Here is a 21875-nt window from a genome sequence, read left to right as displayed (position 1 = left end):
CTGCTCCCAAGGCTCTGCCTCTCCTTCATTACTCTGGCATCCTATGAAAAAAACTCAAAGACAAAATGCGTCTCAAGCTGATAGTGAACAAGGCACACAGACTGTAGTGGGAGCAGGCGTTGTGGACTTGTTGGAAATTTGATGTACTTTCTAGAACCAGCCATTGCATATATTTGGATGAGAACTTGGGGAAATGAAAGGTTTGGCCACGGAGCTTTGTCTTACCTTCCATAGACTAAGTGATAAACAGTGGTCCTGAGACAAGCTTCTGAACACAGCTGACCTTCAGCTTCTGACCTCTACCATTAGGCAGGACTGTTTTCTCACAGTCTTTTTATTCTACATGGTGTATAAGAGGTAGAAGGAAAAATATTTTAAGAATATGTCTATTCTCAGGAGTTTGGCAGAGCTTGATCTTCTCCACATAATATTTAACATAAAAGCATATTTAACGTAGCAATATGTTTGCAATGCCTGATTCTCTGCTCTTTTTTTGAGATGATCATCTAAATAATTTATTCTTCAAACCATCATGCTTTTGTGAGTAAACTTGTGGGGCAATAGCCATAGACCAGGCATGCTAAGCAAGCCATCTGGTAATCCTGCCTTGTAGTAGCTGGGATAATGGCTTCTCTCTATCACTTATAAGCTTTGTAGCTCCTAAATGAGTCTTAAAAATGTGTTGAGGAATGCATGCAAGTTAATGCTACTTCACTTTCTAAAGAGATGGGCAAAATGAATGGTTCAATCTAAATGAAAGTTTTAACTAGGCTACTGTTTGAGACAGCAGAGTAGAGGTATGAAGTAAACAACCAGTATCATACTAATATTTCAGAATGTGGTACTGAAAGAAATAACTCAGAAACCAGCCACCTGTGTGTAGTTCCTACGTGGGAAACCAGGACTCAAGGCACTACCCAAGGAAAAACCTAGCAGCAGATACTTCATGTGTTAAGAAACCCTCAGATTGTTTGGTTTCCTTTCTGTTGGCTTTTTTTATTCCATGGGTACATTTGAAATTAATGACTTTGTTTCCATTTGATAGTAACCAATCATTTCTTTCTCATAACCCCAACTTAAATTCAAAAGTCATAGTATTCCGTCTTCATTCTTTTTCAGAGAGTTGTGGGATAAGGATGCTTCATGCTTCCTGTTGAAATTCCAACATCACTTGGAATACCCTCTCTTTTTAAGTGTACAAGGCAAAGACTTGTGTGGCCCAAATATGCAATTCTGACTTGAAATGCAAACACATTCATTTGACTATAGTTCAAACAAATGCACAGTAGTATAGTAGAAGGTTGGATTCTGCTGTTTCCTCTCACAGCTACTCGCCTCACTGATTGGTGCCTTTGTAATTGTAACTTATATCATAGGCCTGTGACTTATTTTCAGGGAAGTATGTAGGGAGACTTAGCATTGGGTAAGTGGTAGCTGTATGTTGTACTTATTGATTCATCTTAGTGTTCCGTGCATGTTTTGGTGTTACCAAAATAGTCATTAAACCTCTTCTGTCTGCACGGTACTCATTTTGCAAGTAGTCCTATCAGGTTTCTTTGCAGTGCCTGTTGTGTCCAAGCGTATGAAGTCAGTTTTCAGCTCTTGGCTATAATTAGGAATTCCTATCTGTTCCGTTTGCTCTTTTGCTGGACCTCAGTTGGCCCGATCCCTGTGCGGCGTTAGCACTCCTGCGGGCAGTGACCAGGTGAGCCTCGGTGCAGGGCCTTCTGCACTCTCCAGAAATCATGGCAGAAAGGAAGAAACTGGAAACACAACATCGGAAGGCATGTCTCCAGGCACCCGCTGACTCTCCATGGTACCAAGCGCCGGTGCTTACGCTGTTTCCTGTTTCATACTTTTCTCTGTTGGAACCCAGCTTACATGTGCTGGCTTCACCAAGGCTCAGGTCTCCTCTCTGGGTGAATGCCACAAACAGCGTTCAGCTGACACCCTTTTGTCAGGGGCCAAAACAAGAAAATTTCCTTGTTTTCAAATTGTGCAGCATCCTTTTTTCTCACCATACAAGAAATGAAAAATAGCAATCCTACTAAAAGTAGTCTTCTAATTACAAGTATTTGTGTTCCTTTCAGCTTAATTTGAAGTCACTAATGTGCAGTAATATGCTTCTCTTTTGATGTGGGAAGGCCGCATATTTGTGCTAATTTAATAGGATGTGTAATACACATAAATTAATGGGATTGATGATTAATTTTGAGAAGTGAATAGCTTTGTCTAATTACTTATAATACCTATCATTAGGGAATTCATCCTACGAGGAAGGCACTAAGTAGCAATTACACAATCATTTTAATGGAGCATCTTCTGATTTCCTAATTTTTTGTTTTATATTCTGGCTTCCTACACAAATACCTAAAGGCTTAGATTTTATTTTCATGAATGTTTCAGGATGGCTGAAATGAAGGAGGAGGGACAAGGTTAGGAGGAGTCAGGTGGAGGTCAAAAGGTCATGTGGAGATGCTGTTGAGAGTGCTGATTTGATAAGTGCTTCCTTGTAAAAGCAAATACCCCCCTGTGACACACTTTGTCATGCAAGATAGGGCTGGCTTAAAGCAGCCCTTGCCTTATCACTGACTCCATGCTGCATGCCTTTCTCTTAGCAAAAGTCATTCCATTGCTTCAATGAGATCATTATCCCGTCACCCCCCAGGAAGAGAGAAAATGAGCACAGACCAAGGGCCCTGCCTTCATTGGCATTTGCCTGACCCACAGGGATGCATGCGCTGGTCACATAACCTTTGGCCTGATGTTTGTGTTGCTTCTGCTCACGCCAAGTGCAGTGGCATCTGGAGGAGGGACTCTGTACCTAGGGTCGGTCGCTCCTGGTTAAGTAATACCAAAGAGAGCACTACTTCAGTCATGAAGGTCCTTCTCCATGTGATGCCTAAGCCTTCAAGCCCACAGTACTGCAGCAGCAGACCTTTGGTTGACGTAGGAAATCGGGATTCGTAGCAGTGCTACCAACTAAGCTGGTCCAAACGAACAGAATTGACAGACAATATCCTTCTGGAGCTGGCCAGGGCGTGTTAGAAGTTCATGAAAAATGCATAATCCTTAAGAAAAACTTAACATGCATTTCAGCTCATTTTTGCAGCAAAATAGTTATCTTCTTTATTGCATTTTCCATGAGCTTTTTGAGGTTTCTGTGTATTTGTGTCCTTGCAATTGAATGTTGTTTTAGGAGATATTTGAGGTCAGTTACTTAACGACAGTCTCATTTGTGGACTGGAAACTAATTCAGCTATTTGGGAATAATAGATTGTTGTAATCAAGTGTAATTTATGGATCTATACATACATACTTCAGGACTTACATGTGAAGGAAGTTAAGATATTCTAATTGTAAGTCATCCAGAATCTTGCGAGCATCTTTGAAGTATCATGTACATGAAGGATCTGTGAAAATGAACTCTATTAGAGAAGGTACATTAGAACATAATTTTCTTGGAGATTGTACGTCTATCTCATGAAAGCTTAGCTCTTTAATACTTACTCTGTGTGCCTTTATTAATATTTAAAGCGGAGTTTTCACATGGGATCTGGCTGATTTAGCATATGCTGGTAACTGTATAAGAAATCTTCAAAAAGTTCATGGCGATGTATATTATGCAAAAACTATGCATGTATTCCATAACTATTTTACACCAAAAAATTATTTTAATTACAATTTTCCATGAGCTGTTTGAAGCACACTTCTACTCCTTTGTAGTTGACGCTGGCATTTTATCCGTATAGAAGTCTTCTCCACCATAATCTTCAATTAGGAAATGATTAAATATTTCTGTTCCGTAAGGGAGAGGTCTATACTTTTTATCAAATCAGCTTATCATATAACATTCCTTTTGTTTAGATTTCTGTTTAAGACTAACCCTATAAAAGGTTTCTTCGTAGGTGTGTGTCTAGAGAAAGACTATTTCATTGGAACATCTGTTTATCAATGTACATTTAACTGAGTCCAGGAATCACATATAGTAAATATTGAATTCAGCATCTTTAAGAAGGTATACAATTCATGATATTTAATATTTTTTCAATCGCAATTTGACAATACTAGCATCTTCATTGGAAAGTTTTTTGCAATTCCTTCTCCAGTGTATTTTCTTAAAATTAAAAACCTCTGCACAGTGAAAGAAAAATTACCTGTAGCCAATAGTATGCTCAGGGTTCTGTCCCAGGCTAGCCATGTCTTGCTGTTGAGCTGTGACCCTAACTCAGTATCCTCAGCTGTAGGATGGGAAAGACACTGCCCTATGCTTTAGAGATGTGCTGTGAAAATTGTAACATGATGGGCGTAGATGAAAGTACCTTATAAACAGTAAACCAGTGTAGGGCATGCTGCTGTAGTCTAAGTAACATGGCATCAGATACGTTCTGGTATCCACTGTTACTTGTAGTCCCTAGCTTTCTACAAAGGCCTACATACTGCAACTCAATGATGAGTTTTTGAAAGATAAGGATATTTCTGTGTAACTTGTTTTTTTATTTTTTATTAACATGAAGAGAACAGATTTTATGGATTTCCTAAGTACAAGTCTAAGGACATAACTATACTTCCCTTCCTCTTTCTCTTCTTTCCTCCTCCTCTCCTTTCCTTTTTTTCTTTTTCTCCTTAAATTTTTCAAAGACATAATTTCTGGTGCTTTTTTATTTCTTTTTTTTTTTTCATTTTTCAAAAATTTTCATTTTATTTGCGAGAAAGGAAGGGAGGGAGGGAGGCATCTGGATCACACCTCAGTGCTGGTAGCCAGGGAACTGTGTGGGTCTCCTGCGTGAACGACAAAGACCCAAGTGAGCCATCGTCTGCTGCCTCCCAGAAGCTGGTTAGGCTGGAAGCCGACTAGCTCAGACTTGAATCAGGCATTCCAGTGTGGAATGTGAGCTTGCCAAATAGCAATTTCACCACTGTACTGCACTCCTGTCCCAATTGCGAATATTTTAGATAATGTCTTGATGGTGCACCTCCCCTTGCCCACTCCAGTTTTAGTCATCTGTGGTTGTCTTATTGTGATGCAGGTGGAATCGGCCTGCTCTCTGTAGCACAGCTATGTTATTTTTTGCCAAGTCGGAGAGGTTGGTCCCATTTGAGGCACCTGTGTATACACTGTGTATGAAATGCTGTGGTTCCTGGACACTGAGTCTGTGACACTTGCCCTCCCCCGTGGACTACAGAGTTGTTAATGGCTGTGGCTTCCATGCCAAAGCTCACATGGTCCCAGTGCTGGAGTGATCTGAATGGCAGGAGACAAGTGTAACCAAAAGGGGAAACGGAATGCTTTCCTGTGCATTGTTTAGAAGGTGGAAGTTGAAATGTGGTTGTAGTGTGCAGGGGTTGACTAGAACTCAACCTAAAGCAATCATAACAAACATAAACAGTGCTTGCTTTCCATTTCTTTAGTTCCTACCGTGCACTGTAGGAAGCACCTCACACAAGCAACCCCCCTTCTCACTTCAGTTATCTTTCCTGCAAACTCTGCCTTCCACCCACCCAGGTCTGTGTAAACAGAATTGAAACTGTTCTGGTAGTAAATGTAGACAAACCACTGGTCTGTCTCTTAAATCCCACCCCCCCTTGTTTTGTTTGTTGGTGTTTTTTTTTTTTTTTTGAGATTTATTCATTTTGGTTGGAAAGTCAGACATACAGAGAGGAGGAGAGGCAGAGAGGAAGATCTTCTACCCACTGAGTGACTCCTCAAGTGGCCGCAATGGCTGGAGCTGAACCAATCCAAAGCCAGGAGCCAGGAGCTGTTTCCGGGTCTCCCATGCGTGTAATGCAGGGTCCCAAAGCTTTGGGCCGTCCTCGACTGCTTTCCCAGGCCGCAGGCAAGGAGTTGGGTGGGAAGTAGGGCTGCCGGGTCATGAACTGGTGCCAGTATTGGATCCCAGCATGCACACACAAAGCGAGGACTTTAGCCACTAGGCTACCGCACCAGGCCTGAGGTTTTTATTTGACAGACATCGTGTAGAAGGAGGCTGGAACTGCTGCAGCCAGGGACACACACACAAGCATGAACTTTTCTCATTTCTATCCAGGATCTCAAACCTGCTCTTGTACCCACTAGTAGTTGTGGACAGGGAAGACCCTCCTGATGAGGACACTCAGGAAGCCGCTGGGGAGATTTTTCTGGCAGAACTTGAGCTGAGACAGGATGATGTATATCTCTTCTCACTGCTGAAACTGGCCACTCTGGGAATCCAGTGCGTTCCACTTGACAGTCATCTTTAAGTGGTTTTATTTTTGTGAATGTATGTATGTATTTAAAATGCAGGAGTCCAAGGGGAAAAAAAAAGAGTCAGAGAGGTCATCCATCTACCTGTTCACTACCCAGATGTTTGTAACTTGCAGGGTTAGGCCAGGCTGAAGCCAAAGCTGTCCTAGTGTCGCACATAGACATTAGGAATCAAAGCGCCTGAGCCACTACCTGCCATCTAGGTTCATTAGCAGGTAGGTAGCTCTGAAGTGGAGCCAGGACTCACTCTCAGGCATTTCAGCATGGAATCTAGATATCCCAAGGGACAGGGGACTTACTGAACCACAGAGCCAACCTCTGCCTCAAGGTAGTCCTAACAAGATACTGTGCTCTGACATGGATAGCTGCTTCTTAGCCCTGAAGGACATTGCTATTGGTTCCCCCCCCCCCATTTTGTTTTGCCACCTTGATTTTCCAGTGCTCCTTCCTGCCTGCCTTTGACACTACTACACTGATACATTCCCAACTTGAGCTCTGTGTGTGATCTGCATGTACCTATAGATGCACCTTGGATGGTGGACATTGCCATGAGATGAGGCTACCATTAAAGTTGGAAATGACATGGTTCTTCTCTCTAGGAAATGCTTAATCAACCCATAATAGAACTCAGTGCCAGGTTGAATCTCTGATTTCCAAATTGCATCTTCTTTGCTTGAGAAGGGGATCAGGCAGGTAGGTGTTTCAGTTTGATGTGAGTGTGGTTCCTGAAACACAAACATTTCTGTTTCCTCTGTCACCTGGACCCCAATGTAGGGCCTATTCTTCCCAGCATGCTGAGGACACTGAAAAGTTGTCTTTACCGTTAGAGTTACACTTCCCATCCCAAGAAGTAGATGGAATAAAGCTGAGCAAAAAGGGTGTTTCCAAGAAAGGTCTTGAAACTGGCCAGTTTGGCTTTCAGAGTGATTAAAATAAGGCATTTAGAGATAGGAGTCAGCTTACATGACATTCATCTCGATTTTTCTTTCTTTTTGTGAAGATAGATTGAGATCAGATGCTTTGCTATTAGAAGTTAAACGTCATAAGGTAAAATATGCAAGGTTTTAATTAAGTCCATAAACTTTCTGCAATTCCAGCCAAAACCTGTAATGATTCACTAACAGAATTGCTGTGTTTTAGAGCTCTGCCTCATTGCATTGCCTGCATTCATGAGCAGTAAGACCTCCACTGAGTTCCACCTTGATGTTATTTTCTGGTCTGTAGAGGCCCATGGAGCCAGTGTGTTCCGCTCAGCATCTTTTACATGCATGAGTCTTTGCACATTTGTTAATGACTTCTATATTATTCATTCGGACACTTGCTTCATTTTAATTTCTACTTAAGTCTCTTTATCTTAAAAAAAAATGAAGCTGCATCCTCAAGAGGTACACACACTCCATTTGTTCACACCTGACATGTGACTGACATGTGATGTAGAAATGAAAAAGACCTCAGAGGCCAGGAACTGTGGTGCTTTGTCTATTAAGAAGAAGTAAAATTCAGAAGAAGAGATGGTGCTTCTTTCCTTTGTGAGCTAGAGAAGGTTTGTACTGTATGGCAGATGTAAACCGAAAATTTTAAAGTAGGAAGGCTCAGCTGCCTTTCCATTGGACCACCCTCTACTGCTTTCTCAAGCACATCAGCAGGGGAGCTGGATGGGAAGTGGAACAGCCAGGATTCAAATAGGCACCTGTGGGGGGTGCCAGCACCTCAGGTGGTGGCTTTGCTTGCCTCGCAGCTCATCCTTTCCTTTCCCTTTTCTAAACCTCATTTCACCCATTAATATGCATCGCACCTCATACCTGTTTAAATAATTGTACAGAAGTTGTCTTTGAACTTGTCAAACTTCAAACTGAAAGACCTAGATGGAAGGTTAGTAGCAGTGCTACTGTGTATGTCATTACCCAACCCTTGACACGTTCAACAGTGCCCTCAGACAGTCCTCCTTCCCCATGTTGCAAAGGAGCAGGTACCTTCCCAGAGTCGTGTGCGAGATTGCTTTGCACTGGGGTTCTGAGAATCAGAGCTGTTTTTAGCTTCATTGCCACCCAGATCCTGCATAAGTTGCTTTTCTGTATAGTACCCGGGAGAGCCGGTAGAAATGATGCAATGTATGAGCTGCCTAACTTTCTCCCAGGAAGCTACTGCCACACCAGGGTCTGACTTCACAACTGCCAGACCAGGTTTAGAATGAGAGTTACCACCTAGGCAGAAACTGAAAGCCACAGCCACAGGCATAGTTGGAGTGGACCTTGGTTTTGTGTCCTTTCTGGACATAGGAGAGGGGACAGTCTGGATGCTTTCTCATCGGGGTTAAGACGAGTCTTGATCCCGGTCAGCACAATGAACTGCCACATCGGTGACTGCTCGGGTAGCAGGTTGGATCTTTGCAAAGGAAAGAGACACAGCTCAGAATTCCCCTGAGCTGTTAGCCAGTTTTCTGCTGTCATCTCAGCTACTCAACAATAACACTGAAGCCCAGCCTTCAAGGCCTTGTAAGACTTTTCCTATCTGGAAAAGATACAAGATAATGAAGTTAAAACAGTTGAAGAAATGAAAAGGAGTTAGCACTTTAAAGCAAGACCTTACCAGTTCCTCCCCTGCCCCTTTCATAGGAACCAGAATTGAGGGAAAATGAAGAGGCAGAAATTCTCTGACTTTACCACTGAAAGATATTGATTTTTGTTGTTATTGTTCATATTTGAATCCACAAAAGGAAAGTCACACGTGTGCCTGCTCCATGAGTCATATGGCCCCACTGAAGGAGCCACCAGGAGGGAAGGGCACCAGACTCATGACTCAGGTGTGGATTATGGCCGTGGAAGCACATCTCCATCCTTAACTGGGGCTTGGTTTCCAAAATAAGCCAGAAGTCAACTTTAGCTCAAAAAATTTTTTTCAGATAGAGGCCAGAGTCATGTACATGAAATACCAAAGCTGATCTAAAGCCAGGTATGACCATGACATAATCATTGGCTTCCTTGAGGGTTTCAAAGGTTGGCCATGGCATCTAGGGCCAAAGGAAAATTCCAGAGTGGAAGGAAGCCACTGCAGTGTCATTGGAATGCATTTACAGGCTCAGCACGAACTGCTTAGAAAGGGATCCCATTTGCTTGGATATGTAGCTCCTGGTATGTTTATCTTAAAGATAAACTTAGTTGTATTAGTGTCATACCCCCTGTTTTTCTTGGAGCCTGTCCTCTAATCCTCTTCCTCAGAGCCAGGACAATGGGGTATTGTGAGAGGGACAGAGACTAATGCCATTCCTGGTCAAGGCCCTGCCAGGGGCCCACAGCAATCAGTTGAAAGAATTGCTCACATGCCAAAGACAGTGAGCAGGAGCAGCTCTTGTTTTTGTGGCGCTGACATCTGTGCAGAAAGTGATCCTCCAACCTGTTAGCAGCCTGCCTGGGACAGGTCAGGCAGAAGGTGCTTGGGGACGGTGGAAAAGATTCACTGCAGCTTCCTAGATGTGAATCATGAGCCAGTGACTTACTCAGTTTTCTGTATGAGACAAAAATCCTGTCCCATTCAACTATGGAAGTCGATCAGAATTAATATGAGATGCTGAACACAGAACTGGGTACGCAGTTTGCATTCAGTAAGTCAAAGTAATGGCTATTATTAGGTATTGAAGAATAAGCCTAATGTCATTTTCAGCACAAACTAAGTTGGAGTGGTAAATATGGTGGTCAGCATTAACTCTATAGGCAAATATAAACTGATTTGATTGATTTTAGCTGGCTATTCCTGGGCTTGCTTTCTGTGTCCCTGTCTACTAACAGTGAGAATATGCTGTTCCCTCACAAAGATTACTATGGATTCCTTAGTTATTTAGAATCTCAACTTGCGGAGTAGTGGCCATGTCTCCTACTTCAAAAAATTTTGAAAACTTCCTGATGGAGCTTTCTCAGATAATTCAAGCATACCATTCAAGGAGCCAGTGTCTCTAGGGAAAAACAGGGAGTGGGAATGCCAGAACCCACCATCTCTAAACTTCATACCCTCACGCCTCTAATGTTGAACTCATTCGGCTTTCAAGTGGAACTTGGTCAAAAGCAAAAATATTCCTATAAAACTTCATCACCCAAAATCCATTCCAGGCTAATGTGGGCTAGATAGCAGCCATCATGGTGAAGATTAGGTAGTACTTTTCCATAAAACAAGACTTCTCCATTAGGGTTACAGGTGGCTTTGTTTTTGAAGCATGTTCAAAGAAAGAAAATTGACTGTTGTAAGATGTCCTGATAACTGTGATTCAAACTGATTAAATGTGGCGTCTCAAAGTAAACCACCACCCACAGGCATTAGTGGGGAGTATGTCACAGTTGACATCTCCATGTGGCTTAGAGGCTTGATTGGAGATTCCTGTCAGCCCTGAGAGTCATCCACTGCTAATTGGGGCTCACTCTAACTGGGAGATTGAGAACCAGCTCTTGGAAAAGTCGAATGGCCAGAGGCAGAAAGCCTCACCGCTTGTTGAGACAACGCAAACAGGGTTCTGTCAGTACAGCTGATTGACTTTGGTCTTTATGCTGTACTTAGACAGTACTTCCAGTTTTTTGAGCCTGTTAACTTCTTGGTCTCAAATCTAAATTAACTTTGTTGCAAAAGAACTGAAGTTGAAGGTGGAGTGCTTCTGAGGTCATTGGCAATGAGTGGAGCTTCAATGAAAGAAATTGGTGAGATTCTCTGGTAACCAGGGCCATGTTTGGCCCTCTGTCCACAGCGGATGATCTTCTGTGGCTTCAGGATCCCCCGGGACTCTGTGGCTCTGAGGACCTACCCTACATGCAGGGAGGAACTTGAGTTTCCTCTAACAGGTAGTTAGAAGTTCTTGGTCTAGCTCATCACCTCCAAGGCATCCTGATTAGTTGGTCTTTTACAGTGTGTGGTAAATACTCTTTTAGATGATGATTTCATACAATTGCTGAATGCATATTGACAGTATACAAGCTTATGGTGTAATTCAGAATTTGGTCTGCAGTGTTGCTTATACTTGTATTTCCTTACAATTGACTAAAATTCTAAGTGGGTTGGCATCATTTGGAAAGTGCCACATTGCACACCAGGTCCTGAGTTTATCCTTTCAGTATTATTGTACATGTGCGTAAGTGTGTACTGCATGTACATGAGTGAAACACGTGTGTGCAGCCGTAGGTCGGAGATGTCTGTTTTACATATCTTTGCTTCATTACTGAGAATGCTCATGTTTATTGTAAAAGAAAAAATATACACCAGTGACATAACAATCACTGTGAATATTCTCCTTTCTAGACAACTTTTAAGTTTCTGCTTTATATGTCTGAGCTTAAACTACTCATGATACATTCCTAATGTTTATTAGTTTATCGGAAAGAGAGATATTCCATCTGCTGTTTCACTACCCAAACACCCACAACAGCTGCAACTGGACCAGGGCCAGGTCCAAGTTAGGAGCCTGGAACCCCATCCATGTCTCCCACTTGGATGACAGGAGCTCCAGTACTTGAGCCATCAACTGCTGCCACCCAGGATTCTTATTAACAGGAAGATACGGGGATCCCAAGAGGTGACTGAACCGACTTTGCCACAGCACTCACCCCGTGATGCATTCTAATAGCCACACCATATCTGTTCAAGTGCTCACAGCATGACTCATTTAAATACTCCCTTATTGTCATCGTTTTCCCCAATATCTTGCTATCATAAATAATATTGTAGGTAAACATCCGCCCATACAACTTGGGCCTCTTCTGCTTATTCCCTTGGAAAAGATTACTAATAGTAGAATTATTAGGAATAGAATGATTTATATTCCTTTAAGAGGAATATAAACATTTTAAAGAAATAATGCGTGATACCGCTGTTGTTGCCTGTTAACTCACACACTCATGCCACTAGCACTGGCTTTAGCTTCTGGTGACTGAGTGAAATGTATTGGGTTTTAGGGCCTGTTGACTCACAGGCTGAGTCCACCATTCTGACTCAGGGTGGCCCAGTGAAATGTCTGAAGTAGTTTGACAAAGCCATCAGCTGATTGTTTCTTGAAGCAGGAAAGTGGCTTATGAAGTGGCCTTTCCTCTGTCTATACTCCAGTGCAGGAGACAGGGTCTTCCTCCATGCGTCCCTCCTCCTCCCATCCATATCTCATTTATACTTCCAGATTGTTGTATTCCAGCATTCTCTTCAGAAGATCAAAGCTCATAAGACCCCTCCCCTCCTTTAATAGGAAAGGATCCCAATTTCTCCATCGTCATTGAGGGTCTTCTAAATGATCCCAGTCTCATCTCCAACCAAACACTCTATACATCTGACACTTAGCCACCCTCCTTCCAGTGTGGCAAGCTTTTGGACACATCACCTTCTGCATAGAATACTGGCCCTCCAGCTCATCCCTCCAGTGGAAATTCAAACATCAAGTCCTGAGTGGAGCCTTCCAGCAGAGTTAGCAATTTCCCTCCTGCGTGGTGCAGCTCCATATCTGAGTCCTAGTAATAGGAGTGGTGCTCCTGGGCTTGAGGGAGGCCTTCCACCACTCCTGCACAGTCCTCGGAGTCAGAACAGTGTGTGCTTTTAGCATTGAGGAGTCCTGAATCAACGAGTGCTCTTGTCATACTGACCTACTTTTAGATATAACTTTAACATCACAGATATTAGAGGTATTAATTTGTTAACTAATGAAATCAGTATCTTTATCTAGCTCTTAAGAAAATACAGATCAGTACTTGACCTTGAGGCAAACCTCTTTCTACAGAGTCCTCACCTTCCTATGTTTACCTCATTTCATTCCTGCTCCAAAAGGGGAGCAGAAAAGATGTCATGGAGGCAAGGTGCAGCAGAAAGAGATGGAATAAATGCGGCAAGTGGCTTAACCTACTGTTTCCTAATTTCCCCCGCACAGTAATACAGTTACTCAGATTGTATTCAGTGATGTTGATCCAGCATATGAATTAAAATAGAATCAGTAGTATTACTTTCTGAGAAAATACTTCCTTTAAGAAAAAGTCTCTGTGAAATAGACTGGATTGAATAAGGGGACTCCAGGAAATGTTGGCCAGAGATCAGAATATTACTTGAGTTTGCATCATTGGATGACTCAGTTTAACACATGTACATTTTGTGTATTTTGATGAAGTCGCCTCCTATGAGAATTCCATATCAGAGAAAAGTTAAATCCGTGGGTTTGGTTTAAAAGCCCATCAGTGCACCAGAAGACTTTCTGTGAAATATTCACAAATACAGTGAAGTGCGTGTTTAGATGTTAAAAAGAGAGGGCAGGGAGATTATGTTACTGGAACTAGACCCACCCATGATTACTCAGATGTCACTGAACCTTAAGCAGTAGTGAGGAAAAATAATAGAAAAATGTGGAGAAACAGATTATGCAATTTTAACACTCAATCTTTCTTGCTGTGCTGGCTTATAACATTTTCCATGGGTTGGGACTAATCATTTTTTTAAACATAGCTCATTCATAGAATATTAGTGCCATTTTAAAAGGCTCCTGTATCTGAGTAATTGATAGGAAAGCGCAGAGACCCAAGACAGATGTGTAACTGTTTCCACCTGTGACCCGCCTTATGCAAAACCCAGTCTGAAGCTTTGCACTGGGATTTCACCCACAGCCACTGCCAGCCAACTCCGCACCCTGGGCCCCAGGTTGAACTGCTCAGAGAAGACCCTGCTCCCTCAAAGGTGCTGGGTTCCCTCCTTTGTGTCTCCTCAATAAATATATTCCCTAAAGAGCTTCCCAGATGCCTTCTAAGGAAGAGCCCCCGAGCCCTAGGTCTGGAATCAGTGCTTTCCTCCGGAACTTTGCTCCCCAATTCCTGTATAGTTTTTAACATATTATTGGCAAACGTCACAGGCTTTAGTACCTGGGCAACCTCCCCCATTGGTAAATATTACCTGGCTACTGGTCAGTTCAGTCGTGCGCAGGTGCCTGGTGTCCTCCAATTTCCATGTTTAGTCACTTGGGTCTTACGGGGGCCCCCATTTTGAGTTCTAGACTGGCTGTAAAATGTGACCACTAGTGACTTACATAGCTAATAAGAGGAAGGAGTTTTCAAAGAAAGGTTAGAGATGTAGGAAAGGAGGATGGCAATGTAGAATGGGGGGGGGGGGGAGCAGAAAGGACACCAGCCATCACAGGGGATCGTTGTTGGTGGTGAGAGAGAAACCATGAAGCATCACTGGGAAATGAAACAGGTGCTGATTTCTTCTCTAAATTGGTAGAAGAAACCTAAATTTGGCATGACATGACATGTTGTCATTCTTTGCTATTCATATCTAGGGATCCTTATCATCCTTATCATTGACCAACACAAAACAAAAAAGATTAAGTAAAGACTTGTTGAGCTTGTCTCTGTCAATGGACTCAGCTAGACGTTTCACCCTTGTGTCTTTCTGTATGACAAACCAATGCCATTTCCCTGGGGGTCCCAGCTGCTGGTGACAGCGCTCTGTGTTAGCTTCAGTGGCCTTGGAGCAGGTTCCGCCCCGCTCCCCCAGTGAGAGTTCAGAAGATCCTCTTAGGAAAATGGCCTCGGGGATGGGGGGGATACCACAGCTTCATCAGACTCTGAAATCCTGCAGCATAGCATGGTTATCCCATGTGATGGCCCTTGAGTTCTTGGGTCTAATTAGGCATTGTGCGCTATCACATTGAGCGATTCCACCCTGTGCTGTTCTCTCCACTAGAAGACACAGTTCCTAAGAAGGCGGTGTGCCACTTCAGTGGGAAGGCCTACGCCGATGAGGAGCGGTGGGACATTGACAGCTGCACACACTGCTACTGCCTGCAGGGCCAGACTCTCTGCTCTACCGTCAGCTGCCCCCCGCTGCCCTGTGTCGAGCCCATCAACGTGGAAGGAAGTTGCTGCCCAATGTGTCCAGGTATCTAAGCCACTATCCTTCCGTTTGTCAAGTGGTAATACTGACATTGAACGGACTCAGAACCTACCTACACATCGCAGAGTTCCTACTAACATGTCAGCCCTGAAGGCATTTCTCCCCCAAAGCTCTGCCCTCCCCACCCAAGGAGCCAACGTAGCTTGCAAAATTGATCATTCAGGGGAAGGCCAGATTTTGGTTCTTGGGATTCCCAGTCTCTAAATTTTAGTGACAACACAGCTTTGTGTCACTGACTAAAGATACCTGCCTGGTTTTAGTGCAGCATGGAACCAGCCGAGTGAAAAATGTTCAAATGAGACAGTAAGGAATATGCTGAAGACCTGTTACAGTCTCTTCCTTCAGTCCGTCATGTTCCAGCCCCTAGCTCTCTCTGCAGCCTTCCACACTCCTCCACTGGCCGTGTGAGTCCCACGACCCTTTCCTGCTTCTCAGTGGTGTCATTCAGTCTCTTTATCTCAAACCTAAGACCATACCACTGTCCAGAACCTCCCCAACACCTTCTCCCAGTTCTCCTGTCTGTGGCTCCTGCCAGAACAGCTCCTCTACCCCCTGCTGCCAGAAATGGCAAGACCTTGGCCCTCACCATGACCGTCCCTGGGTTGTGTCCACCATCTGATCCTCTAAGCCAAGGCAGTACAAAGCACAACGACTCCACGGTACGATCCCGTGGAGTTCCTGAGTTGTAGGGAACCTGGATGCTTGTGCTGTTTCAAGCAGTACACAAGAGTCCTGCTCTGTTCAATTCATTAAACTGGCATTCATGCCAGTTTCAAAGAGCATCTGTACTGTGCAAAGATAACATGGGGCGGTTAGCTCAACTCATTGTTTAATTGAGCCCTGCAAACGATGGCTTTTTGTTTACATGTTGTGCAAACCAGCCCCAATTAAGCATTCCTAAGAAGGTACATTTATTCCCTAGAAAGGCTGGTGTTCAGTGTATGGCATTTGGTTCCCACTTCTCCGCTGACTGCTAGTAACAGCATCTGAGTCAGCAGTTTTCTCCATGCTGCCTGAAACCCTCGCTGCACTGGGCTTCCAGATAACCGCTTAGTGTCCTCCTTTGTTCTGATGCTGCTCCCCTGGTTCCTTGGCTAGTCCTTCCTTACCTGCTCAGTCTCTAAAAGTTGGAGCAAAAATTTGTTGTAATGATTTGACAGGAGCAGTTTCAGTCTTTCAAAAGAGATTGGGAGGGGTGAATTGGAGACAAAGGTTGCACAATTCTGATGTGGAACGTGAATGCTAAGTTGATGAAATCAAATTTTATTGTGACATGCAATAGCCTTGAAGGGTTTCAAAGACAGAAGTTTTGAGCTAGACCTTGAGGACAGGTGGTTTCTCTTCTTTGGTGAGTAGATGATGGTCTGACCACAGATCCTAAGATGGAAAACATGAAGGCTAATGTTCCTGAGGCATTGAATCCTAGTGGCACAGGGTAAGGTCAGAAAAGGGCCTCCATTACCAAGTGCAGAGTGAAACCTTTGCAGGCAGTGAGGATACTCATTCTGGACAGAATGACATGATCAGAGGCATCTGGGGAGAGTGACCAAGGTGGGCCAGAGAGACTAAGAGATCAGAGGCCCGGACACCTGTAAGGCACATTGCAAATGCTCCAATGATACTGTCAGTCTAAGGATCCAAGCTGAGGTTGTGGTGAATATCCATTCTCTGTGGCTCATGAGCTTAATGAGACTACAGGTACTGCTAGCCTCTATTCACCACCAGACTTCTCCAGGGACTGTTCAGGGATTCACTGTTGCATTGAAGCTTAATTTCTGTTAAGTCTCCCTTCAGTATCTGCCGTATTATTGATGAATTACTTCTCCATCTTATCTCTAAGCAAATTTTGCAGTCAGTCAGCTTTTGCCACCTTCTGTGAGGATCTGCTCAAGAGCTGGCTGCTGGGAAAGCCGAATTCCTGTCCCAGAATTTAACCAGTTCATTGTGTGATCTCTGTCGAGATGCTTGGTTCACAGTCCAGGCTTCCATTTCTTATGGTAGAGGCAGCCTCTAGCATCTGCAGCTATCAGAAACCTTGCCGTGTCCTATAGATGACGCAGCTGGCATTCCGAGTGGCCTCCCCTGCCTCTCCTGCAGGTGTCTCCCCCTCATAGGTACATTTCCAAGTGTACCTGTAGCATCTCCACATACAGGTACAACCTGTGAGCTGCCTAGGTGGTTTGTAGTGGTTATTTCATGGACAAAGCTGAGACTCAGGAAGGTCAGGAACATCACTGTAACAGCAAGTAAGCAGACGCGAAATTCCCCATTCCAATCTCCCCACGAAGGGGCGTGCTCCCTTGTGAGCCCCTTGCATCCTGCCCCATATCCCAGAAAGGCACATTTTAAGGAAAGTGACTCCCAGCGACCCAGCTGCCTCTAAAGGGAAGCTAACTTCCAGGAAATTGGTTGGTTTGTTTAGTTTCTAAAGCTCATATCAAACAGGACCACAGGGATGAGTCCTAAATGTGACCTGTGCCCATGGCTTGAGTGGCCTGCCTGGGTACTTTTGTGTCATCATTCTGGCTCTGTCCCTCTGCAGCACCAGCAGGTCTGTGCCATGGTTTGTATTTCAGAGTCTAGGGTGGATGTAGATTTGGACATGGAAGACCTAGGTCAAGGCATGGAAATTCCACTTCTGTTTGCTTCCCCAAAGAAGTGTTTTTGCTGAAAGATTTAGTCTTTTTTTGGCAGAAGTACTGAAAGGCAGCTTCTGTCTTACATTCAAAGGAAAAGGCACTGACTCTCTTCCCTTGGAACCAAGGGCTCTGAACTGGAGCTGTAACTAACCTGTGATGGAGAAGGAAATGTGGTGGCTTGGAATGTGCTGGGCTGGCATGGAGGTAGGCCACTGAGAACAAACCACCAGGCACACAAGGACTAGCACTGGTCTCGATCACAGCTGTACCTCTGGAACTTAAGTCAGTACCTGCCATGCGGCACATGCTCAAGAAATGACTGAAGACACACGCCCCCCCTTCACTTGAGATGCAGCCTTCTAACTGGCCCTGCCAGTGCCAGCTGCAGCTTTGCTAAAACCCTGCAGCAAGAGCATTCCCTCTGTGCAAAGTCTCTGCTGTGTTGGCAGTTTCCCTGAAGTCCACCCACAGGCAGCTCTGTGGCACAGGTGCGCCAGAGCTTCTGCTCCACTGGCCGCACCCTGGAGACACAGGGTTGATCCCAGCTCTGGGCCCCTGCACGCGTTACTTAGCTGTTGGCATTCACAGGTTTGTGGGCCAGATCTATTTGCCTTTTACACTGCTCAGAAGCCAGCAACAAGCTAGCCCTACTGTAACAGGAAGACTGCACTAGGGAGGGAGCGGGCACTGAAAGGTATCACGTAATGACAGAATTTTCCCCTAAAAAAATTCATCCAGGAAATCCGTACCTCATGCCAGTATCTCTCAGCGGGTGGGTTAAACACCATCACCCTACACACACATGCTTCTGAGCATCATCTGGCCCAGACCCGTCAAATCAAGATAGAAGATATCAGTGTGTTTTTATAAGCTTTTTCAGATTGACTGATAACAGGAAAAAAATTGAAAACCAATGGTTTATTCTCAGGCCCTTGCTCCTGTGAATAATAGTTTCATTAAATTCACTTTTTAACTTCAGAGCTGCAGGACCCACTGACTGACAATTTAGGAACTGTAAGAGCTCCCAGTTCTTGCCATGTGCAAAGACTTGTAATTTAAGAGTATGACCAGGAGGCTAAGGGTGCAGTGACTTTATTCTTGGAGGCAGCAGAAATGGACCCCAGCTCTGACAGTTACTGGATACATAATGTTGAGCAGCTGACATTTATTTCTCAGTTTATTTCTCTGGCTGGGAACTTAGTCCACAGCAGAAAGTTGGCTCAAGTACTTCCTTCTGTTATTTTCCACTTACCTGAAATTCCTCTTGGATTTGTTTCTTGAAGACATGGTAACTTTGGGATACAAAATGGTGATTGTGATCAAAAAGGATTCTTAATCCTTCTTTAATGTACAAGTGATGTATTTTCTTTTGGCCTGAATCAGGCGATAGTGAGCATGTAGGATTATAATGTTGAATAACGTCTTAGAGTCAGCTAATACGGCAGGATACATTCAAGAGGAAGTACATGGTCACATCTTGAACACAGAGCTTCTTAAATAGTTCTTCACTATAAAATGGTGGGCTAGTTGTCACATGGAGTAAAGAAATGAAAATGTATTTGAGGAACTGAGAAAAGCTCTGAATTCCCTCTATGGTCCCTGTTAGAGCCGGACTTGAGAGAAAAAACAGACATGATATTTGAAAGAAAAGGGATATTGTTTTATTTCATGTTGTATCCTTTTTTGAATCAAGGTACACGTATGATCAAATTAGATAATGTATTGGGGCTCAATTCCTGTCCAGATGGTTCTAGTGGTAACATCACGAACACATGAGGCTTAATTCAGGCAGCACCTCCTGAGGGCAACCATTCTGCCTTTAGGGGGGAATCAATAGAGGGGCAGGGAGGAATGGCCAAGCTATGCATGAGGAGTGAATGATGCTGTAGCCTTCTCAAACTGATGACATTTTTATAAATGACTTCACATTCAGGGATTAGAGACCAACAGTTATTAAAGTGCAATATTCAACTGTGATGGAAAGAGAAATCATTCGATTTGAATCAGTCCCCAGTCCACTTAGGCTGTCGAGGCAACACCATCGTACGGGGAAAAGTGGTGGGTTTTGATGCTAGTTGAAAACTGTACTCTTTCAGATGTCACGTGTTTTCCACCATTGCAAAGCTAGAGATTCTAATGATGTGAACGGAGAAACTAGGTCTCATGAATGCATTAAATAACTGTATCGAATACTGTGGATTGGGAATACGAACGCTGACAGCTTCTCCATCATCTCTTAGGAAAAATTTGTCTTTCTTTTAGAAATGTATGTCCCAGAGCCAACCAATATTCCTATAGAGAAGACAAACCGTCACGGAGAGACTGATCTGGAAGTTCCCTTGTGGCCCACGCCAGGTGAAAACGACATTATTCACCTCCCAAGAGGTAAGCCTCCAGGCAACCGACGTCTGTGTAGTCCTCTGTGGGATCTACTTTTAGCTTTGTTACTACTTTTTAAAATTGCTTGAGTATGTCCAGGTAGCTTGCCTACGTTCAGTTCAAATAATGACACCAGTAAGAACTGTTTGGCTGGAATAAAGACCACACCTGGTTAAAATTATCCTGCAGGTAGCTGAATGTCATCTTCTTGGTCCAACATGCTCAGAGAATTTGTGACGATGGAAACAAGTTCTAACCTCAGCACTTCAGTATCTGGAATTTCTAGGCCGTCTCTGAAAACTGAACCAGCTCTCTGGGCAGACTGATAATCGAGTCGTACCTGCCCTGTGGGTTCTGTCCTAAGCATCTCTGCATTATGCTACGTTCTGCTCCAGGGCAGCTTCACTCGGTGACACTTCAATTTGTTGATTTTTTTGAGTCACTAAGTTTATTCCAGGCCTTTTTTTTTTTTTCTCTTCTCTGTCTTCCTTGTTGTATACAACGAAGACGTTATTTGGCCTGTTAAAAACTACATGGTAGAGCAAGGCTGAAACTCTGCTAGAACTACTTTCTCTACAAAAGTCAGCTTCTAAGCCGTGACTCACTACTGCCTCCTGCCTAACCCCAGTTCATTTCCAGAATTATCACTGTATAATTTTGTAGTTTGTTTTGGAAGAGGCAATATTCATTGCTTGAGAGATTAATGGTCTGTTACTCTAGATACTCTAAATGTTATGCTTGGACCAGGCCAGATGACCAGGGAGCCAAATTCCTGGTCCCAGTGTTTTGGCCCCTTACGTAATTGCTCTGACGGAATGTGCCTCAGTATCACACTTGTATTCACTCGGCCAATGTTAGACACCAGGCTTCAGTCACAAGAATAACCTCACTTCTTGCAGCCTTTTGAGGGTCTGTTCGTTACACAGAATCTGCTATGAAGTGATGTTTCCTCATATGTCAGTAGCAAGAAAATGTGTATTTCTCCAAGGCAAGTAATTTGTTTTCATTTTCAAGACATTGTGAATCATATTGATTCTGCTTGTTCCATGTGTTCCTGTGGTTGCCAGAAAGCCCAGAGCTCACTTTGATGGCTTGCTTATTATACCAAAACAGAACCAAAGGACAGAATTTTATCAACAGCGCAGATATTTTCTTCAGCAAGGCTTTCCTTAATCTTCCTGAATGACACATAATTTCTAAAGTCACATTTTAATATCATTTAGAATATTGCAAGGTTAAAAATTCATCCCTTTATTGTGTATCTCAAACCTAAATGCATCAATAACATGTTTTGTTATTTTTGGCAATTCCTGGTGTTGATAGAATGGGTTCCTTGTTCCTCTTCCTGTAAAACGTCACCATTGGCACTAGCTGAGATGTTAAGAATGTTCTCTACCCAGTCCTTTTCCTCCCCGAACGCTTCCATACAGCATATCAATAACAATCTGGATTTTAAACTAACCTTAATACCACAAAGCTGTTAGTGAGCAGCGTTTCCAAGAGTTTACTCCTGTTTAACTGATGGCCTGTGTCTTTCACTAAACCGTTTTTTGATCCACTTGGGAAAACCTGAATACAATGGCTTCTATGTCACAAGGCCACGTAAACTTGTGTGCCCAGTTGGTATATATTCAGCATTATTGCTATCTGAACAGATTGTAAGAATGGAAAACAAAAAGATGTTCACTAATGAACAAAACTGAGTGTTTTCTGTGCTATAT

The 21875-nt window shown here is 43.5% G+C and overlaps 1 protein-coding gene across 4 annotated transcripts in view; it reads left to right on the top strand.

The window, feature by feature from the left end:
* LOC131481018 (cysteine-rich motor neuron 1 protein) overlaps nucleotides 1-21875 on the top strand; it is a 186426-nt gene that overhangs the window by 160725 nt on the left and 3826 nt on the right. For 3 of the 4 annotated variants that reach the window (XM_058668078.1, XM_058668081.1, XM_058668080.1), the window contains 2 exons: nucleotides 14927-15121; nucleotides 20038-20160. In XM_058668078.1, coding sequence (XP_058524061.1) covers nucleotides 14927-15121; nucleotides 20038-20160 — 318 coding nt within the window. The remainder of the gene's footprint in view (nucleotides 1-14926; nucleotides 15122-20037; nucleotides 20161-21875) is intronic. The other variant, XM_058668079.1, reaches the window with a different exon arrangement.

The sequence above is a fragment of the Ochotona princeps genome, chromosome 8, assembly GCF_030435755.1.
Source record: "Ochotona princeps isolate mOchPri1 chromosome 8, mOchPri1.hap1, whole genome shotgun sequence".
Taxonomy (NCBI): Eukaryota; Metazoa; Chordata; class Mammalia; order Lagomorpha; family Ochotonidae; genus Ochotona; species Ochotona princeps.
The sequence above is the reverse complement of the archived record's forward strand: the minus strand, read 5'-3'. Positions and strand labels throughout refer to the sequence as shown.